Below are 14,281 nucleotides of genomic sequence, written 5' to 3' on the forward strand. Positions count from 1 at the left end.
CCAGACATGTCCAGTGACGTTAACATGTATAAAAAGAAAATTATTCAAAGTCCCAGAATATTATTTTTTTAAATTTGAGAGAAAGTTTATGCCTGAATCCTAAATTTTGGAGCAACTTAAGGGGATTTAGAGGAGATATGGCAAAAATTATTTGCCATCTGGGGCTGCTCGATGGCTCTAGAAGGGTTATATATTTTCTTGACTGCCTCTGTGAAAGTTATGTTAGCCCTTATGGATATGAGATTATATGATATATGATATGATATGACATATGATATGTGATATGATATATGACATGACACATGATTTTCCTGAAAGATCTCTTGTACTACATCATGTTGCAGAAGTCGTTTCATAGTTGATAGCTGACTTACCAATTTCAATGCTTTAAGCTGCCTGTGAACAGCTTAATCAGACATTCAATTTTCTACATTTCTAATGGATTCAGTGACAGGAAGATCAAGAATGAAATAGCTGATTTTTCTGACTGTAAATTAAACTCGTGTTCTGAACCTTTAAAATGCATATTCCTGAATTCAGTCTTGAAATAGAAAACCTGATTTTATGCAAACGTGTCATTATTCAGAGGAAAAATGGTCTTTGCAATAGGAGCAATAGATTTGTTAGGATATTCTGCAGTAGGATGGAGAAAAATGTGTCTGTGACCAGTTACTGTCATTGACAGTGATCTTGTACTTGTTTGGGTTATACCCTGTGTTCTGATAGGCCCAACCAGCCTCTCAGGCTGCAGATTGCATGTCCATTAAAGGCCATACATAAATATGTCCATAAATACATAGTAAAGACCTCTAATGCTTACTCTGAAAGCATCAAGACAAGTCTTCTTAAAAGATCTCAGCTCTCATAGAGGCATAAATAAGATTTGAGGTTTTGAGGAATCAGGCAATGTTCCCATGGGAGCTGTGCACATCTGAACCACAAAACTTGGTTTTAAACACAAAATCAGAAATTAACACTGATATAAACAGCTCCTTTCACATTTAGCAAATCAGAGGTGGGTGGGGTAAAGATCTGCCTTTAACTATCATAGTTTGTGCTTGTCTGAGTTTACCATAAACACTCTACCTTTCTCCATCCCTGTATTCTCATGTGCATGGTATATTCCAATCGTTCAGAAAACCATGGTTTTGTAGATCAGACAAGAGAGTTACCACTCACTCCAGCGGCGAGTCAGGGTTAAACAGCTGTTTTACTTATACATTGGACAATGCACAGAATCAGGGACAGATGAGCTTTCTGCAAAGTCATGTCAGAGTTTGGATATCTTTGTGGAACAATTTTGTTTCCAATAAATGTTGGTGAAGAAGCAACTACAATGTAAAATAAGCAAAAAAGCCTCTATCACAGCTATTGGCATTTAGCAGTTAGACCCAGGAAAAGTCAGGACTGAACCTGGAGAATAAAAAACCTCCTTAGAAGGTGATTTAACAATAAGGCAGCAATGATTTCAGTTTAATGAGCTGGCAGCAGTGCCAACTATGAATGTTCATGTGCTTCCTCTCCCTGTGGAGGCTGTGCTGTGAACTCAATCAGACGACTGCTCTAGATAGGAAAATCACTGCCAACACCAAATGTTTGTTTTTTAAGTTGGCCAAGTTCCCTGATACAGTTCACAGTATGGTCCCACAAATAATTGATCTGGCACAACAAAGGGGAAACTGTGCTGAGGGATTAAGGTGGGCAAGAGGTAGTACAGAGATACAGGTACTTGCTGGTTTCACTGCCAGGAGCTTTGATTCATAAAATCATGGGATCAGCTGGAGATTGAATCTCCCTGCAGCCCAGCAGTGAGGGAGTGGTAGAGTCTGTGCTGTCAGATGTTCATGTTCTATACAAAGTAGAGCATTTTTGTCTCAAATTCCACACTTCTCATGCAACCCTCAGTTCATTCCTGGTGATCAGTTCTTAAAAGAGCGTTATTTTTCCTCAAAGTAACCTAAGCAAGGGATGATGGAGAAGGGAGAGATGGCAAAGAGGTTTTTTGAGAGATTTGAGTTACACAAAACAAACTTGTGGTGATCTATTTTTAGTTAAACAACTAATTATGAATCAAAATGCTTTTCCAAACATAATTAACCAATAATAATCACCATAGCAACCAGTTCTTTATGTGGCACATGCTGAATACACTGTCAGTGAAGCACAACAGCTTTACTTTCCCAGTTTTCCCAAAATCAATGATAATTACTCTAATCCATTGTTGTAGCCAAATCAAAATTAAAAAGCAAAATAGGAAAAGAATTCAATAATTTCCCTCAGGCTCATTTCATGAATTAACAAAATTCCTGCTCTCTAGGACTGATCTGCCTTGAGATTTCCCAGCTAGTAATTACACTGAAAACCATTTTTCTTTACTTTTCAGATGTGCTCTGGCAAGATTAGCCCCAGCACTGCTCTTTTTCTATACATCAGAAAAAAACTACCTAGTGAAAAGGTTAATAATAGGTTTATTTCTGCAAAGCACACTAGGGTTTCTTCCTTGAGGTAGTAACACTCAAGTTCAGTGTCCTGGATTTCAGAACTGTTTCTAAACTTTTTCAGCTTTCTCCCCTCCACCTTCACTTTTCAAGTGAATGTATGCTATGATTGGCTCAACTAGTCATAGTGAAGATTGTCTGTGGCAATTTCTGATTTTCAGGGCTACTTTTCAATCCACATATTTCCAATCTGTTGGGTTTATTGAATGTTCCTAAGTACTCACTTCTCAGGTTATGGACACTTTGGAAGTGCTGAATTCAGTCAATCTCTATACACTTCATAAATAGCAGATCTTAGAAAGCACTGAAATAGGAGACTCAAGAGAGGATTGGATGTGGCACTTGGTGCCATGGTTTAGTCATGAGGTCTGTGTTGACAGGTTGGACTTCATGATCTTTGAGGTCTCTTCCAACCTTGGTGATTCTGTGATTCTGGTGATCTGATTCTGTGATTCTTGGTGATCAGTGATTCTGTGTCTCTACAGCTGGTCTTATGTCTCAACTATACCCTTCTGAATTTCCTGGTTTCTGAACTACATTCAATTCTTTCTTGAAGAACTGTCTGTGGCTGATCCACAGCCACAGTTTTGGAGTAAAAATTTTAGCATCTTCTAACTACCTGCATGATGAGGCTTTGAGCAACCTGTTCTAGTGGGAAATGTCCCTGCCCATGACAGTGGGGTTGGAACTAGATGATATTTAGTGCCCCCTCCAACCCAAACCATTTTATGATTCTGTGATCTTATCAAAGTAACTTTCTGTAACTCTGTTCATCCTATTACTTGGTTATGTGCAACTGCAGATTCAGCAGGGACAGTGCTGATCCCACACAGATATTCCCAAGCAGCATGGTGATTGGTATCTTCATGTAGGCATTTTTTAAATATTCAAGAACCAGACCACCCCAGATCCATGTTCAAAATCAAAACTTATAAATCATGTACTTATAAGTCATGTACTGTTTCTCATATAGTTGTTTATTTAGGTGTTGTGCAAAGTACAAATAGACTAAACAGCTCATAAATGTGACCTTTTATTTTCTTTTCTCTTTTTTTTTTTTTGTTTTCATGTTATACTTCAGCTTTCCTACTGTGTGAGCGTTGTTTATCTTCAGGTCAGTTCAAAAGATGTGAAACTATGTTCATCTTATAAAACCAGAATCTGTGCTGGCTTGTGGCTGTTACAGGCAGTAGAAAATCCTTCAAGGCTTCTGAAACTAGCCACAGTATACTATAGGAAAAAGGAGTTGCAATGAGACATTCAAGTCTTGTATGTCTTTTTTAGTCTTTTATTAACAAGATCCACAGACTGATATCCTTGCAAGGCATGGTGCTTTACTCTCTAGACTGGTTTCAATCAGAATACTATGTGTAAGAAAAGCAGATTCTGCCCCTGAGTAAGATGTTCTTTTACCTGTAATGTATTTTCCATAATTCCTTCTGTTCAAATTAAATTATGTACTCATGAAATTTAATTGAAGGCTGAATTCTACTGCATTTGCTCTAAGGAGATCTGCTGAAGAGAGTGCCACTAGTCCTGAATATCAGCAAGTGAGTGAACTGGGCGCATGAGGAACTTGCAATTGGATTTGCAAGTAAACAAGAGCACCCTGCCACTGCTTTCACAGTTGAAATGTACATTTGAAATGTTGCTAAAAACTTTTCTTTTTTTTCACCCTATACTCTCACTCTCCTAGTGTGTGAGCATTGTTTATCTTCAAGTCAGTCTAAGTAGTATAAAGGATTGATGCCTCCAGCCACCCACAGCTGGTTTCAATTGTCCTGATGAACTGATCTTAACTCATGTCAACTCATCATATGCCTCTTAGTTATCTCATGGGCTGAATTACTGCATTCTCCATTTTATCTTGGAGCAAAGGCAGAAAGTGTCTGGGGAAAGCTGGCTGATCAGGGACAACCTGTATCCAGTAGAGCAGGGCAAGGCAGATAAAATGGAGAATGTAGTAAGAACAGAGATGGAATAGTGAATGCAGTGAGACTGAATTTCCTCCCTTTAACAAAAAAAAAAAAAAAAAAGATAAAATGAAAGTAAGAGGTAATGCTAAAAGTCAGCAAAATAAGAATGGTGAGAGGAGGATGAATGGGGAATAATTAGTCACTGTTTCTCATATTATAAGCACAATGTGGCATTCAAGGAAATGATAAGGCTGCAAATTAAGGCAAACAAAAGGAAACATTTTTATCACAGTGTGCCTAATTAAATTGTAGAAATCTTTGTCATTGAATGCCATAGGGGCTAAAAGCACAATTAACTTCAGAAAGGTATCAGAAAAAGTTAAGCAGATGAATGGAGTATGCCACATCCAGCTCAGAAGTGCTGGAAGCCACAGGTTACAGGAAGCCAGAAAGAGGCAAGGGTCATGCTTATGCCTTATTTCCCACCAGCATTGCCTAGATGTTTCTTACTGGCAAAGGTTAAACAAAACTTCAGCTGGAGCCAGGATATGCATTCTTATTTAATCATGGCATATAAATTGTAAATGAACAATACTCCAAATTCAGAAATACAGGAATATAGTAAGCTGCCAGATGCATTTGGTTTGATATCAAATCTCACTTTCAAACACACATGAATGTGAGGAGCGAGACCTTCAGATCCAAGGCATTGCATCACAATAATTACATTAGGGAGTTTTGCTAAATGTGTTCTTTCTTTTACTAGGACAAGAAACACTGATTTTAGGGAGACTGATTATCAGATAATGCTATAAAAATGCAATCTCTAGTCCCCAGTGTTCCACAAACACAGATTGCTGTAGTGTTCAAGATTTTTGACAAAACACCACTGAATGTTTTCTTCATTCTTGTGCTCACATCTGCTGTTTTGTCCTTGTACTCCTACCTGGGCATTCTCTATTGTCTGCTGTACGAGTCAGGATCCTAAATGATGAGCACTTGATCTGTCCTGGCATGGTTTTTCTGAAGTTGTTATGATCCTGTAGGACTCACCCATAGCTTTATGGTCCATAGCTGTCAGAGCCCGATTGGCTTTGCTGGGCAGGTGATGCAGCAGAAGGGTAATGTAGTCCTCTCCTGTTCCATGGCTGATCTGATGATGGGAGAGAGTTGCGATCCCATTAGACATAATGCACTCAGTGGGACCTCATCAGCACAGTGGCTGTGCCTGGACATTGACAGGAAGATGGGGAAATACAGTTTGCAGGCTTTAAACTGCTTCGCTGTGGCCCAATGGCTTCTCTGGCTAAGGTAGTCAGAGCGCTTTGGCCTTACGTTCTACATTTGGTAAATATGAATGACTTCTGGACTTATTTTTCACCCCTGACCCTCTCACAAGTTACAAAAAGTCAAAATGAAGTGGAAGCTGAGAGGATTTCACAAGAATTTGCAGCCAATAGCGGAGATGAGTTATTGGATAAAGCTGCCCAAACTGCAGGTGTGCCTTCTGTCTTTAGTGTATGCAAGTATTACAAGTTTCTTACTCAGTTTCCCAGACAATCTTCATTTCAATGGTGTTGATGTGCCCTGCCTTACAAACATACAGAGCGCAAAGAGGTATCAATGGAAAGACAGATAAGCCACTGAAATTTACACTGCCCAAGGATCCACTCCCATTTGGCTCTTTTCAATTCATGTTCCAAAGGAAGAAGCTGTGATGCACTTTGTAGAAGGAAAAGGAGTGCAGCTCTGACGTAAGCCTCAGTGGAGAAAAGGCCTGTGTACACAGCCACGGGCTTTGCAAGAATGTGGTGATCCTTTTGGCTTCAGGATTCACATTGTGCAAGCTTGTGCTTTGACATCATCTGAAAACAAATGTATTTAACTTGGTCAATAATAACAGAATAACTGTTATCACTGATATTAATTTTTAGCTAACTGACTCTCTTTGTTTTCCTTAATATGGCTTTCCTCTCAAACTAAGCCAAGGAACAAACCACGAAGTTGATTTTACAGAACAGACAGTGCAAAACCAATTCATTAGTTATGTTTGTAATCATTCCTGACTAAAGCCCTGTGAATCAGTTCTTGGAAACATCATTTGTGGTTCAACTAGAGTTCAGTGCCCCCAAATACTGCATAGTTCTTCCTCAAGGCAGAGAATTTTACACGTTTGATACCTCTAATTAAGATCAAAGAGATTCTTTTATGCAGACTTTTCTAACCGTTAATTTTACAGTCTACATGACTGCAGAGCAGTCATTCTCTCTCTCTCTCTCTGTCTTTGCAAACCGATACTTTTGCTTCTTCTCTTCTCTGATAATATCCTATTTGTTGCTCATTGCAGATAGCGGCTCAGGCAGTGTTGTTTATGTGTATGAACACTGCAGGAATCTTCATTAGCTACCTATCAGACCGAGCACAACGTCAAGCCTTCCTGGAGACCAGAAGATGTGTAGAAGCCAGACTGAGACTAGAGACAGAAAATCAGCGTCAGGTATTGGCAAAACAATCCTATTTTTGTGTTAACTGGAACTGATAATTGGATGAGACTGGGTTTTGTAGGCTTGCTGACTCCAATGTGAGGCCACCTGATTTGTGCAGGTTAAGTGAATTTCACGATATTATTTTGTTGGTATGTCTCAATCTGATATGACATTGTAAATATTTACACTGGGCAACAGGATGAATAGAGAGTGGCTGTTCATTTTCCTTTTTCATACAAGCAGAAGAGCTCATCAGATGACTCAATAACTGGCAGGTGTTTAAAAATGGTTCTTTACAGTCAAGTCAAAACCAAGCAAGTTCATGGAATTGAACTCTAGGCAGACAAAGTATCTAAACATCGCCTTTGGCTCACAGATGCACTTTTGGGGCTGGGAAGCTACTGTAGGGAAATATCACCAAAAGGTTTTTCTATTTTTAAATTCTTGCCTAAAATCTCCTTTTGGCCACTGTGTGCAATAGCATGCTGGGCTAGGTGAACTTTTCATGCAAGCAGGTATAGCTGTTCTGCAATACAGAGTCTTTCCCAAACCACAATAAATTGAATAAAAATGAATTTGCTGCTTCTTTGGTTCAAAAGGGAGCACAAGTAAGAAGCCTGCTGTACACAATTTGCATTCTCACTGAAATATCAGAAAGTTCACCTGCTGTTCAAAAACTTGCATTAAAATCAAAATTCAAGCTGTGTATTCTGAGATATATAAATATATATATGCTGCACTGCTATTTCATTCTTGAATGAACTTAGCCATTCACGTTGTTCTGTTGTGTAGATACCTCTATTGTTTCTCAACTGTATTACCTTTCCTTCGTGAAAAGCATGCTTTTATACAGAGACTAGGAAGATGCCATATTCTAGACTACTAATGACTCAGTGTGAATGCATGACTGTGCTGAGCAATACAAGTTACCTATGCCAGAACATCTCTCCAGCCATCGCTGACTGAAGAGGCTTTGAGGGACCATGTGTAGGATGCCTTATTCTCATTTTAAGTGTAGGACTGCAATTTTATGGCCTTTGGGGGTTTGTGAGCTTGGGTTTTTTCATTTTTAATCTTGTCTAACCACTTATGAACACTTTTAAAAATTTAATTTGAATTTTTTTGGGTAGAATTCATTGTTAATATCTTTATAAAGCACCGGCAAAAGATTTCCTCATTCCAGATGATTCTGAGGATGTTCCATTAAAATGATTTTATTTTCTCAAGGAAAATGAGGAATAAGCAAAAACTTTTTTTGTTTTTAGCTATTACATTTTGATGAAATTTTATTTCTTATTTAAAAAATGAAGACAGATTGTTCCCATTTGGGTGGGTTTAAAAAAAAATCTGATTTGTAAAATTATTTTTGGTGAGGAGGGAACTAGGGGTTGGAGCTGAAATATTTGGTTTTAATCAGTCACTGTTGAACTGTTCATTTTGTCTTAGCCAAGTGCCTTGAAAGTCTTCAGGCTTGTACTGTCCCCTGAAGGCAGAACTTCCTGGAGGGTTACCTCATCACAGCTGAGACTCACCTATAACCAAACAAAGGAGTATGACTTAGACATCATATGACTGGAAATGCGTAAGGGAAAATGTGTTTGGGCCAAGGAAAATACCCACAAGAGAAAAATACAGGCATCAGGCCAACAAATAAAAGATACCTTCTGAAACTTAATTTAATGATAAACTAATTTCAAATGTAGGAGGCAAAGCATTTTGAAATATTTCCAACTACTTTTGTTGAAACTTTGAACCTGTAAACCTATAAATACATAGAATCATAGAATCAATAAGGTTGGAAAAGACCTCAAAGATCATCAAGTCCAACCTCTCACCCAAGACCTCATGACTACTAAACCATGGCACCAAGTGCCACATCCAATCCCCTCTTGAGCACCTCCAGGGATGGTGACTCCACCACCTCCCTGGGCAGCACATTCCAACGGCTAACAACTCTCTCTTTGAAGAACTTTCTCCTCACCTCGAGCACATGTGTGTGTGTATATAAAACATATATGTGATATACTTTTCAGCTTTTCATTTGTATTTGGGGCAACATCTATGACAAAGTGTTCCAATACTGTAATGTCTTGTGCAATGGAGAGCATGTGTCTCTCAGTCTTCTATTGTTTCCCTTTGCTTCTGAAGTAGTGGCTTATTTAGAAATAATTTCTAAACCAAAGTAAGAAAAAACCAACATGAGCAAAAAATGCAACAAGAAATTATATGCTTTTCCATAAGTAACCAAAAAGAGTCATGTTGCTTATAATTACAAATGTTATATAAGTGCTTCAGATATACTTGTTCATTACTGTCTATTGTTAAAACTAAGAAATCAAGATTCTACACTCTCAAAATGACCCTTCCAATTTCTCAGTATTGCTTATATTTGCCATCTCTAATCATCTGTCATTGTAATAGCTATAATTATTCAGTATTGTGTAATGCCTAAAAGAGCCATTCATGGAAAATCACCCAATTATAAGCCAAACATTTTTTTATCTGTGTTTTAGAAACAAGCAAGAGGTACAATCAGACATGTGGAGCTGTACAAGGAAGCAACAATACTGATAAGTAAGGATCTGTTCAGGTTTCAGAGATTTTTGAGAATCCCCTAATGATTTTGTTGAATATAAATACAAAGTTTCTACAGTATTAGCTTCTGTCTTGTGCTGAACAAGCCCTACAAGGAGAGGCTGAGGGAGCTGGGATTGTTTATCCTGGAGAAGAGGAGGCTCAGCAGAGACCTTATTGATCTCTACAACTACCTTAAGGGTAGGGAGGAGGGGGTTGGTCTCTCCTCCCAGGCAACCAGCACCAGAACAAGAGGACACAGTCTCAAGCTGTGGCAGGGGAAGTTTAGGCTGGAGATGAGGAGAAAGTTCTTCACAGAGAGCGATGTTAGATGTTGGAATGTGCTGCTCAGGGAGGTGGTGGAATCACCATCCCTGGAGGTGTTCAAGAGGGGATTGGACGTGGCACTTGATGCCATGTTTTAGTCATGAGGTCTGTGGTGACTGGTTGGACTTGATCTTTGAGGTCTCTTCCAACCTTGGTGATTCTGTGTGATTCTGTGAAAAGCAAGAGATGATTCTGAATTTCCTGGTAAATATCATATGGATGAGCTGATTTTTTTTCAGCGAGGGTCGTTTGATTCCTTCTTTTGCCATCACACTTTTTTGTAAAGTGCGATGAGAATAGAAGGTGAAGCAAGAAAAATCCTACTCAGGGGGAAAAACTGTTTTGTTGGGTTTTGTGCTGCTCTGAGCTGAAATTTGGACATGTCATTATTTTCAGGGTTTAAGGGCTTCTCACTCTGTTTTGGTATTGCTGTGACAGTCAAAGACTTTTTGCTCTGTAGAAATGTCTTTGTTCCATGTCTCTGTAAATCTGAATTAGCTCCATCGGTTCATTATCCACAGAAAATATCCTTAGGTCCAAGTACAACTTTTATGTTAATTGCAAATCATTCCCTTACTGGACAGAAAGGGAGAGGCAGGAGTGCAGATCTGTGCGAAGGAAAAGATTTTAAGGACCTTGGCCAGTCTTTCAAAGCTTTTAGGTGACTTAATTTCTGGTTTCTGTATTTTCAAAGCTTTATACAAAGCAAACACCAAAAAACATAAAGCATCTCTGAAACATTTTATTTGCATTATTTTGGGTAGATTTAGAACACCTGATGTTTTTTTTTCCCTAAACAGTCTAAAGAGCAGAATCTTCTATGAGAACACTCTAGCAGATGTTTCCTCCCTGCAAGTCCTGTTGCTGGCTTACTGGACATCCTTTTTCCAGCTATTCTTTTTCTCATAGGCTATTGCACAGATGTAATTAAATCTTATCTTTAAAGTAAAACCAGCTTGCATATTATTTCATCTGATTTTTGAAAAGGATTTGAGCTCAATCACCCTAAAGAGCAATGTGTCCAGGTGAGAAGAAGGTATGAAGGCTGTAGAAGAAGATGACACCCTTTAGTGTTCAGAACACTCCGCTGCTGGCATAGTCTCTCCTGCCTGATAGCTGTGGGGGGGAAAAAAGTATATAATCCTGCCTTAATCTTTTTTTCCATTAGAAAACAGTTGTATTTGACCATTTGTTGCCCTTCTACCTCTACTTCCAGAGGATTATTTTCACACTTTCCTCTGCAACAATCTCTATTTCCCACAGCTTTAAGAAGCTCTCTGCAGATTGATGAACTCTGTTTGTGGATTATTTTTTTTGTTTTAAAGAAGCTTACATGTTGTATAGGTTTTATCAAGCTCTTACAGATCAAGATTTTAATCAACCACGAGTACTTTGCAACCAGTGAAGCAAGAGCAGATTGCACTGGGATTGGAAAGGACACTTTAAGAGGGTTAAACAGTATAAAGTTGTTTTTTTTCCTTATTTCTTTTCTTTTCTATTGGTGCTAAGAATATGAAAATCCCCTCTAAATTAGTATGAGGATCAAGTTCAGAATTGTTTTTATAAAAAAAGAGTAAACTGACTTTTAGAGACCACATGACCTTCCCTTTTCATTGTAAAAGTAGTTTTAAATGCCTCAGAAATGCAAGTTATGGTCACAGTAACTGAATAACTGAGGCATTATTTCTAAAGAGCAAACAATAACTCCACATGTATAAATTTGGTGTAATCTTGATTACATATTGAATTTTAGTTGGATTTTTTTTCTCTACAGGAAAAAGTCTGTTGAATGTGAAATGTTCAGATAGGTTTTCTGATTATCCAGACAGACTTTCTTTCATCTTCATGCCTTTCTCTAAAAAAGCAATAGAAGTTTATTCTCCTTGTTGCTCCTTTGGTACTTAGAATGTCAAACTCAAAGTTGGTTGATCCAATGAGAGAAGAAATATTCAAACTTGATATGGTTCTTCCCAATCTATATATATCCATCATATGATTCAATAGGTGACCTGTTTTCTAAGTCAGTTTGCAGACATTTCCTCCTTGTCTGGCTTGAGAGCAGCCCTGAAGAAAAGGACTTGGGGGTGCTGGTGGATGAGAAGCTTAACATGAGCCACCAGTGTGCACCTGCAGCCCAGAAAGCCAATCACATCTTGAGCTGCATCAAGAGAAGCATAGCCAGCAGGTTGAGGGAGGTGATTCTTCCCCTCTACTCCGGTCTGGTGAGACCCCACCTGGAGTACTGTGTCCAGTTCTGGAGCCCCTATTACTGGGGGACGTGCTGGAGTGTGTCCAGAGAAGGCCATGGGGATTATCAGATGGCTTGAGCACCTCTCCTATGAGGACAGACTGAGAGGTTGAGACTATTCAGTCTGGAGAAGAGATGGCTCCAAGGAGACCTTATTGTGGACTTCCAGTGTCTTAAGAGGGACTACAAGAAAGCTGGTGAGGGACTTTTTAGGGTGTCAGGTAATGATAGGATTCAGATTGGATGTTAGAAAGAAGTTCTTCACCATGAGGGTGGTGAGACACTGGCACAGGTTGCTCAGGAAGGTGGTGGAAGCTCCAGCCCTGGAGGTTTTTAAGGCCAGGCTGGATGTGGCTCTGGGCAACCTGATCTAGTGTGAGGTGTCCCTGCCCATGGCAGGGGGTTTGAAACTAGATGATCCTTGAGGTCCCTTCCAATCCTAACAATTCTATGATTCTATCTGATCAACCCACTTCCATTAGAAAACACAACATTTAGTATGTCAGATATTAAATGTACTTCCTTCACATTTGCTATTGATGTTTGTTTCTTCAGAGCATAACACCCACATTTTGCTTTCAAATCTGAGGTAAAATCAAGATCAATCTAAGGTAAAATCAAGATCAAAATTATCTTCTGCTTTCTCCCCCATTCCTTGCAAATCTGGAATAGGCACATGGGTTTAAACAGAATAATTCCAGCCAGTGCTAGCAAGATGGGAATCAGACCCCAAGGTCCAGTTTATAAAGGGGAAGAATTCTCTCAAAGAGTATAAGAACTTCAGGCATTTGGGCTTCCCGTAGAAGAAACTGGTGAAAAGGAAAGCTCTCCTTCTCCTCCCCCTAGTAGTTGGCTTTTGGATTCACTAGTAATAAAGCTGTTTTCTAAAAATCTGTGTGTTTTTTTATTTTCATTTCTAAACTAGACTGTTCAAATTCTGTGTTGGTCAATAGTGAATGGGACTGGAAGCTTGTTGATCAGGTTTTGGTGGCCTGTACCTCCCATGTTCTCAGATCTTTGCTAACCGGAAAGGTGTCTAATAAAAAAAAAAAAGCCATTATCACAGCTACCACTGACTAGCAACCCTTGATGATTGTCTCAGGGAAGTGGACAAAGGTGAATTGAGTAAGGGGAATGAAATAGTTTCAGCCCCCTGCAGTGATGAGACACTTATGCCAGCTGGTCTGCAGTACAGTCATCTCTGCTTAGAGAAAGAACTTCAGGCTCCAAATTAATCAGACTAGTACCTTTCCTGAGCTCTGAATATACTTACTCATTTTAAGGTCATCTTTCTTGTCCAGGATAAGAACTTCTAGGGTACTAAGGAAAATTTATACTAACTTTCCCCAGTTCTTTGAAATGTAGGAGGAATCCTTACAAGCTTCACAATTAATAGAGTTATAGAACCCTGTGGTTCAGATAATGCTTTTCAATTCTCTGACCCTGAACAGTACCAATTCTAAGCTAGCCAGAGTCAAGTCACTGTTGCCATTGCTGAGATAATTCAAAATAAGATAAGACTTTTGGATTGGTGTTCGTGAATAGACATAAGGTCTTTCACTCTATCAATATTTAAGTACCTACCTATAAGCCAATTAAAAAGGGTTTGATTTTTCAAGAACTGACAACTTTCCCCCTATAGAAACTTCCTGGAAGAAGGTATATATGTCTTTGGTATTGGAGTCTTTTAAGTCTTTGACAAGGTATATTCCTTGTTTTGACTGGATTACGTGACTTCCTAGCTCTTTTCCATCTTGCTGTTCTGCAGTGATTAAGCCATATAAAGCTGAAAATGGCATATGAGCTTGCTTTGTGATGTTTTCCATGTTCATTAGCTGCAATAACTAGTACTGCTGAGAAATCTGTTTTGCAGAAGTTGCCTAGTAATTCCTGAAATGGCAATAGTTAACAAAATGGAAAAAGAAAGAAATAAATGAGTGGAAAGTAGAAACAGTTCAGAGCAATTACTTGAAGATTCAAGAACAGATGAGTCTAAGCAGTCCTAGATAAGTGAGAGTCTGCCAGGGCATAGCACCACAGACATTAGAGTCAGATGGGTCCATTCTGATATTTTAGAGCAAAATTGAATTATAGGAGCTGTTTTGCCCTCATTTTCTATTCCAGTAAAATAAGGAACATTTTAAGATTATGCCATTATGAAATCAGTCTCCAGTAGGTGTGTCTGTCTTTCTCCTGTTGCTAAGGTATGGCTCTGTCCATCCTGTCCAAACT

The 14,281-nt window shown here is 38.9% G+C and overlaps 1 protein-coding gene across 2 annotated transcripts in view; it reads left to right on the plus strand.

The window, feature by feature from the left end:
- The window catches only part of ADCY8 (adenylate cyclase 8), a 110,813-nt gene that overhangs the window by 21,723 nt on the left and 74,809 nt on the right, over positions 1 to 14,281 (plus strand). For both annotated transcript variants that reach the window (XM_054167521.1, XM_054167522.1), the window contains exon 2: positions 6,762 to 6,911. In XM_054167521.1, coding sequence (XP_054023496.1) covers positions 6,762 to 6,911 — 150 coding nt within the window. The remainder of the gene's footprint in view (positions 1 to 6,761; positions 6,912 to 14,281) is intronic.

This window comes from Dryobates pubescens, chromosome 14 (assembly GCF_014839835.1).
Source record: "Dryobates pubescens isolate bDryPub1 chromosome 14, bDryPub1.pri, whole genome shotgun sequence".
NCBI lineage: Eukaryota > Metazoa > Chordata > Aves > Piciformes > Picidae > Dryobates > Dryobates pubescens.